Source organism: Otolemur garnettii, unplaced genomic scaffold (genome assembly GCF_000181295.1).
Source record: "Otolemur garnettii isolate 467f Iridium unplaced genomic scaffold, OtoGar3 scaffold00008, whole genome shotgun sequence".
NCBI classification, from domain to species: Eukaryota; Metazoa; Chordata; class Mammalia; order Primates; family Galagidae; genus Otolemur; species Otolemur garnettii.
The window spans coordinates 34,305,893-34,320,920 of NW_003852403.1; the positions used below are offsets into that span (position 1 = coordinate 34,305,893).

At 38.4% G+C, this 15,028-nt stretch overlaps 1 protein-coding gene across 1 annotated transcript in view; it reads right to left on the reverse strand.

Annotated features, from left to right (window-relative positions):
* ANKRD22 (ankyrin repeat domain 22) overlaps positions 1 to 10,362 on the reverse strand; it is a 28,883-nt gene extending 18,521 nt beyond the window's left edge. Inside the window, exon 1 of the mRNA XM_012801352.2 lies at positions 10,202 to 10,362. Within this exon, the coding sequence (XP_012656806.1) occupies positions 10,202 to 10,222 (21 nt within the window). The 5' untranslated portion in view covers positions 10,223 to 10,362. The remainder of the gene's footprint in view (positions 1 to 10,201) is intronic.
* Positions 10,363 to 15,028: the final 4,666 nt, after the last annotated feature.

Here is a 15,028-nt window from a genome sequence, read left to right on the forward strand (position 1 = left end):
AGCGATGAAGACCAGAGCAAGAAAGTCTTCCCCTTCAGAGAGGATGAGAAATGTGGACAAAGGGAGGGTTCTGGCAGCTAGAAACTGGCAAATCAGAAGCCCTGATAAGTAGAATCCCTCCACTACCTCAGACCACCAAAGAGTTAGGTGCAGAAGAAGGAAAGCAGTGAGTGCTTGTACCTGGGTAGCATCCAAGTTCTCCAAATGAGAAGGAAAAACAGAAATGAAACTCACTCTCATTGGTGTAACTATTCCCACCTGCCGAATTTTAAGCCACTAAGGAGAGGTCATGAAATTCAGAGTTGGGCAACATTTGTTTTCACAAATCATTCAAGCTGACTGTAGTTTCAATAACATACTTGCAAACATTTTTTTTATTCTGTATTGTCATACACATACTAAGAACAATTTTTGTTCCTCTCTGGTCCTTCACCCAAATGTACAACAACTTTCTGATTTTATGTCCCAGAGTTACCAGCATATCCCAGCTAGAGGCTGAGTTCCATTAGAGGGCAAGTCCAAAGCCTGAAGGATGTTTCTTGCCCCCATCTTCATTTATCTTTCTCAAGGAAGCTTCTCCATAAAACCTTCTATTGTCTGCCATCCAATTCACCTCATTTTCCTATAATCAACTTTTACCCCCCTTCCTTGATTTTCGAGTACTCTGTGGAGGAAGGAATTGTTTTCACATAGACAGAAATGATAAAGGCTGAAGTTGCTAGACAGACTCCATCCTACTTTGTTTTAGTCTGAAATAGAATCTTGATGTCTGGCAAAGGTCAACTGTTGGTAGAGCCACAGAATCATTTGTGAATAGGCTAACCCCCCCTAGAGTCCTCATCACACCTAATCCTAAGCATGTTGGAGAGAAGCATTGCCTTTGCATCAGTGCTTGCTTGATTCTGAAGAGCTGCATGGTCTGATCATGCATTAAGTCAATGCCAATGTTTTCTACCCTTCAAAGTTTTTATCTTGGTGGTACCAATTAACTGCAAAAGAATATGGACATTAGGGTGCCAGGAGTAGTTGTACATGGGTTGTTATGAAAGTTTTGACATATGAAGAAGTCAAGAAGTGCACAGATGTAAACAAATAAAGTCCTCCCAGCAACACCGAAAAGCCAAGCAAATTGAAACTTGCATGGGTGAATCAGAAAGGATGCTGGGAATGGGTTTCTTGGATGATGACAGTCTGTCTCAGAACTTTCTTGCTGACTTACATATTATTTCAGTATCACAATAAGGTTTAGTTATTCCTATAAAGTCTATTTAAAATAAATTTGATTCTTTTAAAGGCAGGAAAGCTGACCTGTAACAAATTAAGAATTCCCTATATTCAAGAATGGCAAAAAGGGCGATTGGGAGAATTATTTGTGTTTGGTTTTATGACCTGGGTAAACTCTTTGGAGAAAACAAATATTTTATCCTGCACATCTTTGTAACTCTCCTATAAGCTACTATATTATTTTCTGCAAGGTAGACCCAAGGTTATTAGACTGATATTTAGGGCAGGGAAGCTATCATTATACCTTTCTCTTCAACATCCTGTATGTTGGGAATCATAAAAATCAGAATTTATATGATCCCCCCAATAAATCAAAGCTTATCTAAAAAACTAGAAATTTCTAAAAATTATAATACTTCATAACACTATGAAGAAAAGTAAAGCATGATAAAGAGGATGCATAGAGAAGGCCAAGGCCACTCTTGTAGACCTCTTGAAGGTAAGATTCAAGCAGAGATCTGTGGTCTGTCTTAAGTCATAGAATGAGCCAGGTAACTTACAGGGGGAAGAAATTTCTAAAGAAGGGGAACTCAAATGTCAAAGCCTTGAGATGAGTGCTTGCTTTGGCGCATCCTCAGAATAGTAGGAAGGTCAGTGTGGCTGCAAGAGCAAGGCGAGTGGCAGGAAATCTGAGAAGTAACTAGGACCAAGGAACATGAGGCCTTGTAGACCATGGTTAGGACTTTAAATTCTATTCTATTCTATGTTTGATGGGAAACTTTAGCACTTTTGACATGATCTATCTTAAGTTTAGAGATTTAGTTCCAATGTTTGCAACTTAATTAGTATGCAAATCACTTTGTTGTAGTACTTTCAAGATTCCCAAACAGTAAATACCTTCTATTCTCATCTCCTCTCCAGAGGTTTTCCAAAAAAGGCATTTCTAATCTGAATAGTTTTAAGATTAAATAGGGTCTTACTCTGGCTCAGGCTGGTCTTCAACTCCTGAGCTCAAGCAATCCACCCGCCTGGATCTCCCAGAGTGTGAGGATTATAGGTGTGAGCCACCACGCCCAGCTCAGAGAAAATAACTTCTTTTTCCCACAGTAGAGTTTTCCTCTTCCACTTTCTCCTTGCTATTTATTAGTGGACCTGAATTTGAACCTTAGTCTTTCCAACCCCAGTCACTAGCTTCTTAACCACTATACATTTAGCTTTAGACTCTTAGACAAACAGAACTTCTAGGACATAAGCAAATCGTCCCTGTCCTAGTCCTTCACGAATTTAAGAAATGCAATTTTCTCTTCACTTATCACTTGTCATACTGATTAGCTAATTTCATATATAGAAGTTAGAATTCACTAAGTTTTCATTCCTAGAATAAAGAAAGATGTGTCTAAAAATTATCTCCCATTTGTCTCATGATGCTTATGTTTATTGAGTGTTATAAGCTCCAAAGATGCTCAAGGGAGGTTGTCCTGTAATATTCCCTTTCTTCTCTGGCAAAACCACCACACCTTCCTATAAGGACCTGGTGTCCTCCATTCTCTCTCTGTTTTCTTCCCTACCTGAAACTCATCCTTTCCCATGGCTTTAAATACCAGGTACCTACAGACAACTCCCAAATTATTACCTCTTGCCAATGTCTCTTCTCGAGGTGCAGTCCTGTATCCATCTTCCATCCCCACCCAGATGTCTTGCAGTATCTCAAATGCACCAGGAGTCCCTTCTATCCCACTGTCCCTTTCTGAGTGGTCCCATCTTATCAGCACCACCAACCAACCACTGGGCTAACCTAAGGCAGAATCCTACATATCAACTTTAACTTCTTACTCTCTTTTCCCTCCAACCTACAAACCAGGAAATTTTTTAGTAAGAAATTTATCTAAAATTTACCCATCAGCCTAATGTGACCTAACCCTTGTCACCCATTATCACTTCCTTGCCTATTTACTGGGACAGCTTCCTTTTCTCTCCAATTTATTCTCCCATGCCATCAGAGTAACGTTTACAAACATTAACTGTGTCATGTTATTCCCCTTCCTAAAATCCTTTAATTGTTTCCCATAATGTTTAGAATAAAATCTAAATTTCTCATCTTGGCCTAGAAGACCTAGAATGATCTGGCCCCTAACAACCTATCTTAGCCTTTCAAAGTGCTGGGATTACAGACCTGAGCTGCTGGGCCAAGGCTACAATATTTTTAATAATTTTATGCATGAAATGAAGTTTGTATACATTGAACCATCAGAAGGCATAGCTGCCTGTGTTGTTTTGGCACTACTATCACTGCTGACTCTGAATGCCAGTGAGCCAATGAGCACTCATTTTCCTACACTTATATATACATAAATACTTAAGAGTAAAAAACCTGACATGCCATTAATACAGTGAAAATTAATGTGTTCAGGTTAAGCAGATAATAGCATCAGCAGAATACTTCTATCAGCTGTAAAATAACAGCGATAACAAACAATGTCAGGCTTCAATCTTCACCTACGAGGCTATTTTACTTAAAAGTATACAATTCACTATAGTTTACATTTTTCAGATGAGAAGAAACATCTGATGCAGTTGAAGGAGATGGAAATGGGTTCTCTAGAGATGAGGAGGCATTCTGCAGGGTGACTTCTAAAATGTTTCTTTTCAGAGTCATCTTCCTCATCAACAATGGTTTTTGTCTTAGAAGCCTCTCTTTGATTTTTTAAACTGACATGATCTCTTGTTCTGTTATGAATGAACGCTATTCTGGTCCTTCAATAAGCCCACTACACATTTTCACCATGTTGTCTATAGACACTTTTTCTACAGTGTTAAACAATCTCATCTTTATTAGCACTATCATCACAATCCCTCTGATTCAGAACCATTTTGGTGATCTCACCATTGGTTAGTGAGTGAACTGGGAACTCACTGTCAATGTTAAAACTTCTATATGCACTTCTTCCAGCTTATTGATGGACTCTGCAGATATCTTTTTTGCATGTATAAGGAAATCAAACATCTTTTTTCTCACTTGACATATGGAATTCTTCAAGGTCACTACCTTGTCCATCTTCCTCCCTGAATACAGTTGCAGGCCAAAGGTTGTGCCAGGCATACACATCTATATTTTTAGTTCCTATGTCACAAACATTGGCAACAGTATGTATAACATCCTTCATTCTGAATACCCATGTCTATGTTTGCTGCTGCTAACCTATTGCTCAAGAAAGTATTTTTATATTTACTCTTCATTGATTTAAGGACAACCTGGTGACATAGTTGAATTAATGAAGTCACATTTGGGAAAAAGTACATGAAATAAACATTATTTTTGACAAAAATTTCTGGTAGAGGATAAGCAAAACATTTGTTAAGGAATCACAAAATTGAAAGGCTAACAAATATATGAAACAATGCTCATCATCCCTAATCATTAGAGAAATGCAAATCAAAACCACCCTGAGATACCACCTAACCCCAGTGAGAATAGTTCACATTACAAAGTCCCAAAACTTCAGATGCTGGTGCAGATATGGAGGGTAGGGAACACTTTTACACTGTTAGTGGGACTGCAAACTCATACAGCCTCTTTGGAAAGAAATAAGGAGAATCCTCAATGAACTCAAAATAGACCTTCTATTTGATCCTGCAACCCTATTACTAAGCATCTACCCAGAACAACAATAACAACAAAAAATCCTTTTATCACAAGGACATCAGCACTAGATTGTTTACCATAGCTCAATTTACAATCACCAAGATGTGGAAACAACCTAAATACCCATCAACCCATGAATAGATTAATAAACTATAGTACGTGTACACCATGGAATACTATTCAGCTATAAATAGAGACTTTACATCTTTTGTATTAACCTAGATGGAACTGAAACACATTCTTCTTAAGAAAGCACGACAAGAATGGAAAAGCAAGTATCTAATGTACTCAATACTAATATGAAGCCAGGTAGACAATCTAATACATACCCACATAAAAGAAAAACTCGATTCAATTCAACTTGTGGCGGGGCGGGGGGGGAGGATCAATGGAGGCGGGAGAGGGGAGGGGGCTTGGGGTGGTCCACTTAATGGGCACAGGTAAGGTTATATGGCACACCTCTTGGATTTGGGACACAACTACAAGAGGGACTCTATCTAACAAATGCAAAAATTATAACCTAGTTATTTGTACCCTCACATTAATCTGAAAGAAAAAAAGAAGAAAATTCATCTAGAGGATAAGCAAAACATTTGTTAAGGAATAACAAAATCTTACAACAGTCATGCAATCCAGCTTCTCTGCAGTAAACAGGAGGCTCTGGTACCATATCTATATGTTTGTGAAAATAATCCAAAAAGATGTCCCTTGTGATCCATGCCTTTTTATTAGCATAAAAATGGGCTGGTAAGAAATTCACATTTTGAAAACAACAAGGATCAAAGCTTTTGTCTATCATGGCAAGTTTACACTTGTGCATGCCTGATGCATTAGCACATCCCAGCACATTTATTCTGCCTTTCACAACCTAATTCCTAAAGAGGCTGTTTCATCAGCTGTAGTCCACGTCTTTCTGGGAGCAATAACACCAAAACGGTAATGTTCCATCAGCATTACAGACCTGCTCTAGCATCAGGTCATTATCAGCAATGACCTTGGCAAACTTGCCATGAATTTCTCTGCTGCTGCATGATACTTCATCACCACATTACAATGAAGCAGATGCTTTATCACCACAAATCTTCAAAAATTCAATGTATATCTTTTCTTAAATGTATGCAACTAGCCTACTGAATATTCATAATTCTTTCAATTTTCAGCACATTAAGATAGATCTTTGCTTATTTCATCATCAGTCATTATGTGGCATGTATTCACTGTGATGCCAACAGATTCCTCTCTTTCTATACACAATTGATATCTTCATTTATAGCTTTCTGCAGTGATTTTCTGTTTTTCATTAACTTCTGTTCATCACTTTCAGCATGGAACTTCAGCAGTTTATCCTTCTGTTTCTTGAGGTTCTATACAATGGTTGCTCTAACACCACACCCTCCCATAGCATGTTGCACACTTACCCCACTATCTACTTTCTCCAACATCTGGACTTTCTGTATCATAGCTAAACACAAATGCTTCCTTTCTTTTTTATCACTGTTATCTGCAGACCTTTTCAACATTTTCAACAATCTTTAGGCCACAGATCAGAGTCTAAGGAAAAACATACAGTGAGTAATAAATATAAATCCTGGCCTCCTGGGGTACTTGCTGTCAGCTCTTCTCTCCTGGGTCATTTTACTACCCTTTATGGGTAGACTTGTGTGTGGGGATCTAGGCATGCATAGAGGGTCTCTGTTCCCTTGGGGATGCTGAATAAACTGCATGTGCCTGCATTATTGACTATGACCCATCACATGAGATCTAATGTGGAATTTTCCACATGTGTCTCATTGGGACTTGAAAAGTTTTGTGTTTTGAAGCATTTCAATTTGAATTTTCAGATTAAGGTTGTTCAATCCACATATGCCAGGAACGAGTAAATGCCTGAAATATAGTATGTGCTCAATTCATATTGTTGGTTAAACAAATGAATGGGTGAATGAATAAATAAAGGTATACAATTTTTCAGTCTTGGTTTCTTTTCATACATTACAGTTACCATTGTCTTTCTGAAATAGCACAACACGATAACTTGTAAAATTACTTGTATTATGTAAAGAAAGAATTAAACTATTTGGGGTGATGGACACCTCCAAAGCCCTTCTTGCATATCTTGTAGATGCCAAACCCTTGCTAGGAGTTCAATATCTGAACAAAGTAGATAGAGCTGTAAAGATGCAATTTCTTTCTGCTGTCTTTGTCTTTCCTTTTCTGTATCACAGAATGACACACTACTTATTGCTCAGCTAGAACTCATTCAGCTGAGCTCATCCTCATTCTCAGCTAGAACTCATTCTCTTGTTTATAGATAAGAAACTGTGGCCCAGAGAGGTTAAATGACTCCCCCTTTGGCAAATCCCACAGAGTTTTTGGCATAATCAAGATTAATTTTGGGGGGTTTTTGACCTCCAGTCCAAAGACCTTTCATTTGGTTGCAACTCCATTCCTATCTCCCTTGAGTGTTCCTCTCAACTCAACCAGCTTTCCCAATAAGCACTGCTGAACCTACATTGCTCTCTTCAGACACTGTATATTTCAAACAATCCTTCTCTTTTCTGACCTATATCTCCTTTTCCTATAGTAACATCAGCTTCTCTGAAAACTATATCCATTCCTGAAGGATTAATATTATAGTAAATTTGTACACATGTATGTATGTGTGTGTTTGCATCCCTCTGCTCAGAGTTACCATTATTATTTGGCCTTCCAAAGTTTAAAAGGATACATTATTATATGATTTTCAAGAAAGTCCTGTGAGGCCTGTACCCACAGCTGACAAAGATTCTATGGGATTCCTAACCACAAGTTCTGGAGCTCTTTGGGTTAAGTTCTCACCATCTTCCTTCTTTCCAATTTTTGTAATATATTCCTGAGCAACAGTTCTCCTCTGCAAGGTAGAATGTATGTTTCTGGAACCTACCCATTCTTTTCATTAAGGGAAAAGGGCACTATCCCAGTGAAAAAGAGCACCAGCAGAGTAGCAGAGTGCTGAAGACCAACTCCTATATGGAGAACGGCATCTCTGTCGAAATATCAAGTAGTGAAACAACTTACTAGTTTGACAGTGATGTAAGAATTTCCCTGAATGTACAAACACAGGCCTCATAGCCCAGCCTCTGGTTTCTAGCCCTAAGTACTTTTTAGCTACATAACTCTGGGCAAGTTACTATCTTTGCCTTAGATTCTCCATTTGTAACATAAAGATAATAACAACTCTTAGAAGGTTATTGTGAATATTAAGTGAGTTAATACATATAAAGTGGTTAAAAAGGGCCTGGCCTATAAAACAAGCACTAAATAAATGTTTGTTGTTATTGTAAATATTATGAACATGTATCTCTGAGAAGGATTTAAGTCAATCAGTCTTGTTTAAAAGTCCAACTTGCACAGTTAGAGTTAATTATTCCAAAATTTGTCCTCTGACGGAACTCTAAGTTTATCCCCTTGTGTAGATTTTAGGACCAACTCTGGGACACTCTCTTATTGTCACCTTTTTTTTAAAAATATATGTTGCATACTTACTGACAATGCAAGACTCTAAGGAAAGATGATAAGCCTATCTTCTTCATCCAAAGAAGCTTCCCACACTCATAGTGGGAAGTATAACAGAACTTTATTAAAAGTTTCTTAGAAAATAGACACTTGGAGCTAGCTTGGGACCAGGGATGGGGCCCAGCTGCTCTCTTCTTGTTCATCATTGACTCACAGTTTTTACTCTCACGAAACACAGCACACCTGGTACATAACAGATGACTTGGTTAGGTTTAAATATTTGAGAGATTACTCCAGACTTTCTCAGCTTCCTTAAAGTTACAGATGAAAAGTCCCAACCCAGACTTCCCTTAGCAGAACACCAGACAATGAGACTAGACTTGCCCCTCCCCAATTCACACATGATTCCCACATGCAACTGGAAAAAGCAGCCCCACTGAGATCAACAGAATAAGAAGGTGCAGTTGAACAAGACCTTCAGGTGATCTGTATGCACATTAAAGTTTGAAAAGAACTAGGCTGGAGTAGTATTTCTCTCAGGATGGTGGTAAACGGATCCCCTAAGTCAGAATCACCTGGGATGCTCCTCTTAAAAACATGTTTCTCAGTGGGTAGGGCACCAGCCCCATATGCCAAGGGTGGCGGGTTCGAACCTGGCCCCAGCCAAAGTGCAACAAAAAATAGCCAGGCATTGTGGCAGGCGCCTGTAGTCCCAGCTACTCAGGAGGCTGAGGCAAGAGAATCACCCAAGCCCAGGAGTTGGAGGTTGCTGTGAGCTGTGACACTACCACACTCTACCAAGGGCAATAAAGTGAGACTGTATCTCTAAAAAAAAAAAAAAAAAGTTTCTGAACCTTACCATAGTCTAAGAGCAACAGGCTCTCCAGGATGGGGGCCCATGAAACTGCATTTCAGTGACTTCCTCTCCCCGACCCTTGGGCAATCTAAAGTCTGAGAATTATCAGAGTAGCCTTTTAGAACATTGCATGTCTTGTCATTTTCATATATGTGCTCTCTTCATGAAACTAAAATCACTCAGATATATACGTCAGAGGACACTTAGAGTTATAAACCAAACAGTACATTTACTAAAAGCACACACACACACACACACAGAGCACTAGAAATAACTGCAAATAAACTGCCTTTAAAACTAGAAGATCAAAGCCATCCGAGGAGGCTCCCTCGAGCATCAGCAATGGAATGCAGGTTAGCCAGAAAGGGAGTAAGTTATAAATAATTACATCATTACACCTCTTGTACTCTTGTTTAAACATTACTCTCTTGGACTCCTTTGAAACATTATTAAAAATCTATTTGATTCTAAAAGTTACGGGGAAAAGTACTTTTGTATCCCTCAAATATGAAAATACTCAAAATATCAAAATTACATTGCTTTTATCCCTCTTCTACACAGTAATAATCTTTATTAACAATTGCTACAGGTGAATTTACTATCCAATACCAAGCTGTTTGTGTGGTTTCATAGAAGAACCAGTTAATCCTTTGGATATTTAAAAAGTCAAGTTTGGTAAAATTTTTACTTTTTTTTTTTGAGTACTTGGCATGAGAAAAGCAAGTTTCAAACTATCCCTGTAAATATGTATCATCTGGATTTTGACTTAATGTGAGGTAACATTTTAGAATTGCAAAATAATTCCCCTTAAAATATTAGAAACACCAGCAATACCAATTCACAGGACTTTTATTTTTTTTCTGACTTAATATTCACCCAGAAAGTTAAACAGAAGAAACACATTGACAGGGATAGGAAATTACATTTTGAAAGTCTGAGCAATTTTTAACACCTTTGGAGATCCCACTTCCAGAAAGGTGACCTACCTCAGAGTAGAGGATTCCCATGCTGGTTGTTCACAGGTTAACTTCCCGCTACAGCTTTCTGGATCTTCCAGAGGTCTTTCTGATTAATATCAAAATTTCTCCTGGCTGAGAGAAAGGTCCCTAGAAAGGTCCCAGTCAGCGGCAGCCCTAGGAGTGCTATTCCGGCCAACACCTGTGAGTGCTTTTCCGCAGCTCGGCAGCAGCAACACACCTTTTGAAGAGCCCAACCCAGGGAAACAAAAGCATTGGTTTACCGTGTAATGAGTGACCCAACACTGTAACTCAGGTTACAACCCTGAGGAGCCGGTTTCTGAGTCATATTTGCTCTGCCAGTGGTAACATGCAGGGAAGAAGGAAGCAAGGTTCTTTTGGGAGGGTGACAGAAGAGGGGGGAGAATGTTCTTACATTGGCAGGAAGGATGCTGGGTTTAAAAGAAGGTACGGTGTTTAGGACATTTCCTATTTGAAATCTGCTTTTCAGTGGCCATCGAAAAAGGCCAGAGACTGCCAAATGCACTAGAGCCGTCTGTGTCTGGCAAAGCGCTTGACAAATAATGGAAAAGAACCTGAACTCTGTAAAGTAATTTAAAGAGGTCTAGTCTGAGCCAAGTATGTGCAATCGTGGCCAAGAGAGCCATGGGTTGCAGTTTGGTTTCTTACGTTTTAGGGAGACAAGAATTAAATCATAAATCAATACATGGAAGGCATATGTTAGTTTATTGTTTTGACCCCCAAAGGCAGGACATCTTGAAGTACCACGTGGGGAGGGGGTGCACACCGAGAGTGACAAAGTGAAACTCTGTCTCAAAAAAAAAAAACCTCTTTAAATTGATTACATGAATATGTATCATTATTGCAACAAATAAATGTTTTATTGTTATAATAAATAAACATTGGCTTATTTCTAAAGTGGGTGGGGTGTAGCCTTGAAAAATAAGATTTCTTGACATATCCATAGAAGGTGCAATTTGAAAGGATTTGCCCATGAACCCTGATGTCTGTTGAAATCACCAAGTGAATGGAGCCGTATGACTCAGCAATCCCTCCTCCTGTCTGAAGTAGTAACGAGGACAGCTCATACTGACTATGTTGTACAGTTCTATCTAAATTTGAAATAGTAAAATAGTTGGGCACAATTACCTACAAATCCTACTTTTGAAAATTTTTCCAAGTGTCTTTAATTAACACCTATATTTTTTTTAAGTATGAGTTGTTTATTTACTTTTTTAAATTATTTTTGATTTGGCATTTTTTATTTTTATTACATAATGTTCAATAAAATGGACAAGTCTTTAGTAAAGAAACAAAAATTAGAGGACAACATTATACTGTGTTGACTATTACTTAATCTAGTACATTGACAACTAAATTAAAAACAATTAGTCGTCCATATAATGAAGATTATTTATCATTCAGTTTCATATGATACTTCATACGTATGAAGGAAATCCCCTGGGTCCCATATGCATAATTTGTGGCAAAATATTAGCAAATGAAGCTATGGTTCCTGGCAAATGAAAGAGACATTTACAATCCAGACATTCGCACTTGTTGGAGAAGCCGGTGGACTATTTCAAATGACCTGCACTCAGTAATACTCAACAAGCAAAAATATGAACCAAATATGCAATGATTATCAGATAAAGCATGAGAAGCCAGTGCAGAAATCCTAGCAAGGAAAATAAAATCTCATACAATTTCAGAATCTGTTATTTTACTGCCTGTTGAGCAATTATACAAACCATGTTTGGAGAAGAAAAAGAAAAGGAAACTTTAAAAATTCCACTTTCAGGGGTGCCTGTGGCTCAGTGAGTAGGGCGCCGGTCCCCTATACCATGGTTGGTGGTTCGAACCCAACCTCAGCCCCACTGCGTCAAAAAATAGGTGGGTGCCTGCAGTCCCAGCTACTCGGGAGGCTGAGGCAAGAGAATCAACTAAGCCCAAGAGCTGGAGGTTGCTATCAGCTGTGACACCACAGCACTCTACCAAGAGCAACAAAGTGAGACTCTGTCTCTAAAAATAAATAAATAAATAAATAAATATAAATAAAAACTCCACTTTGAGATAATACAATTTCTTCGCATATTAAGAGTTTATCTGAAAATACAGAATTTCAAGTAATAGTTCACCTTAAAGAAGTAAATATGTTTGCAATTCATTTGGGTGAATCTACTGATTATCAGTGGTAAACTCCAACTTTTAGCATTCACTAGGTTTGTCAATAAAGAAATCATAGAATGGGTTTTATTTTGTCAACCACTCCAAACAACGACAAAGGGCCAAGATACTTTCAATTTGATCTACGATTACTTTTATTCTAATAACTTATCTTGGGATTTCAATAGAAGTATTTGTACTGATGGAGTCTCATCTATGTCCAGAGATGTAAAAGAATTTGTTACACTTGGCCAAAATAAGAACCCCAAAATTATTTTTATACACCGTGTTCTACACAGGGAAGTGCTAGCGTCAAAATCATTAGTGCCTGAATTACAAAAGGTCCTGGATAACACTATTAAAGTCGTTACTTATATAAAAAGCAGGACATTGCAATCAAGATCATTTCCAGAATTATGTTCCACAATGGATGCTTTTTCTTTTTCTTTCTTTTTTGAGACAGAGTTTCACTTTGTTACTCTCGATAAAGTGCTGTGGTGTCATCGTAGCTCACAACAACCTGAAACTCTTGGGCTCAAGCAATCCTCTTGCCTCAGCCTCATGAGTATCCGGGATTAGAGGTGCCTACCACATGTGGAGATACTTTTAGAGATGGGGTCTTGCTTTTGCTCAGGCTGGTTTTGAATCCCTGAGCTTAAGCAATACGCCTGCCTCAACCTCCCAGAGTGCTAGAATTACAGGTGCGTCCCACCATGCCCAGCCTGGATACATCTCACACACAGATCTTGTTGCACACAGAAGTGAGATATTTATCTTGAGGAAGAGTTCTATCAAGATTTTATGAATTAAAAAAAGAAATATCAACCTTTTAAGAACATAACAATCTCAGGCCAGGTGCTGTGGCTTACTCCTATAGTCCTAGCACTCTGGGAGCACCAGGTGGGCAGATTGCGTGAGCTCAGGAGTTCAAGACCAGCCTGAGCAAGAATGAGACCCTGTCCCTATTAAAAATGAAAAACAGTCAAGAGAATCCCTTGAGCCCAGGAGTTTGAGATTGCTGTGAACTACGAAGCCCCAGTACTCTACCGAGGGTGAAAAAGTGAGACTCTGTCTCAAAAAAAATAAATAAATAAAATAAAAATAAAAAATGTAACATGCTAACTTAGGCGATTTACTCTATGACAAGATTTGGTGTAACAAAGTTGCATTTTTTGCAGATTTATTTCAGCATTTGAATACTCTTAATAAGAGTACGCAGGGAAGTCATGAAAATGTTCTCATATGTACAGATAAAGTTAATGCTCTCAGAGAAAAAGTGCTGCTTTGAAAGGAAAGAATTAAAAGAGAAAATGCAATAGAAATGTTTGAACTAGTGAAAAGGTGTAAACTAGATAAAAATCTTATTGAACAAATTTGACAAACTTTAGATTTATTGCACACAAATTTTGAAAACTATTTTTCTGAACCTACACTTGACATAACATCTCTGGATTGGGTGAGAAATCCCTTTGTTTAAAGAAATCCCTTTGCTGTACATCAACAAATTTAAATATTACCAAAGAGGTAGGGTTAATAGAAATAAGAAATGACAGGCTTAGCACCTGCAGCTCAGCAGCTAGGGCACCAGCCACATACACCAAAGTTGGCAGGTTCAAATCCAGCCCTGGCCTGCCAAACAACAATGACAACTACAACCAAAAAATAGCCAGGCGTTGTGGCAGCACCTATAGTCCCAGCCACTTGGGAGGCTAAGGCAAGAGAATCACTTAAGCCCAAGAGTTAGAGGTTGCTGTGAGCTGCGACGCCACAGCCCTCTACCAAGGGAGAGATAGTGAGACTTTGCCTTAAAAATACACACACACAAAAAGAAAGAAAAAAATGACAGACGACTGCAATGAAAAATATTCAACAACAGATACTATAACCTTTTGGTTATTGATAGGCTCAAACCCTGCCCAAATAGGGTGGACCCGCCTAAAAGAATCAACCCCCTACCCTCTCCTACCTGATCACCCACCTAAGAAAGATGAATGGGTCAACCCCCTACCCTACTCCACCAATGTCCCACCTGGGAAAGGTAAATGGGCCAACCCTCATCCTTACAAAGATGTCTAACCCAGGAAAGGGAATGTCCCAATCCTCACCTTTCAGACCTTTAACACCCCACCCCACCCCCACTGTTCTCCATTACCCACCTGTGGATTTCTTCCTGGTTGGAAATCTCACCCCACCTGCACGCAGGTGGAATAAAGCCATTTTAATAGCACAAACACAAACCCGGCCTCCATTTTCCTTTCATGTTGCTCCTGGGAATAATCTTTTATCTTTGGCTCTGTAACCTTTCAGTTCTCTCTCAAGGGTGAATTTCCAATTACCAAAAAAGCAATAAAAATACTTCTTCCATTCTCACCATCATATTTGTGTGAAGCAAGCTTTTCTGAAATGAATAATATTAAGAATACAAGTTGATCATGACTAGAATCCTTGGAGGAAGATTTAAGAGTACGCCTGTCCAAAATTCAACCTTGCAAAAAAGAAATTCCAAAAAAAGTCAAGTTCAGATGTCTCATTAAATGTAAAATTATAATAAATAGAAAAATAAATAAGTACAAATAAGTGTTTTTAAAAATTTTAATTGTTATCTTTTTATTATAAATTATAATAAATTGTTTAGTTTTGTTTTTTGGCCATGATGGTGCATTTTGTTTG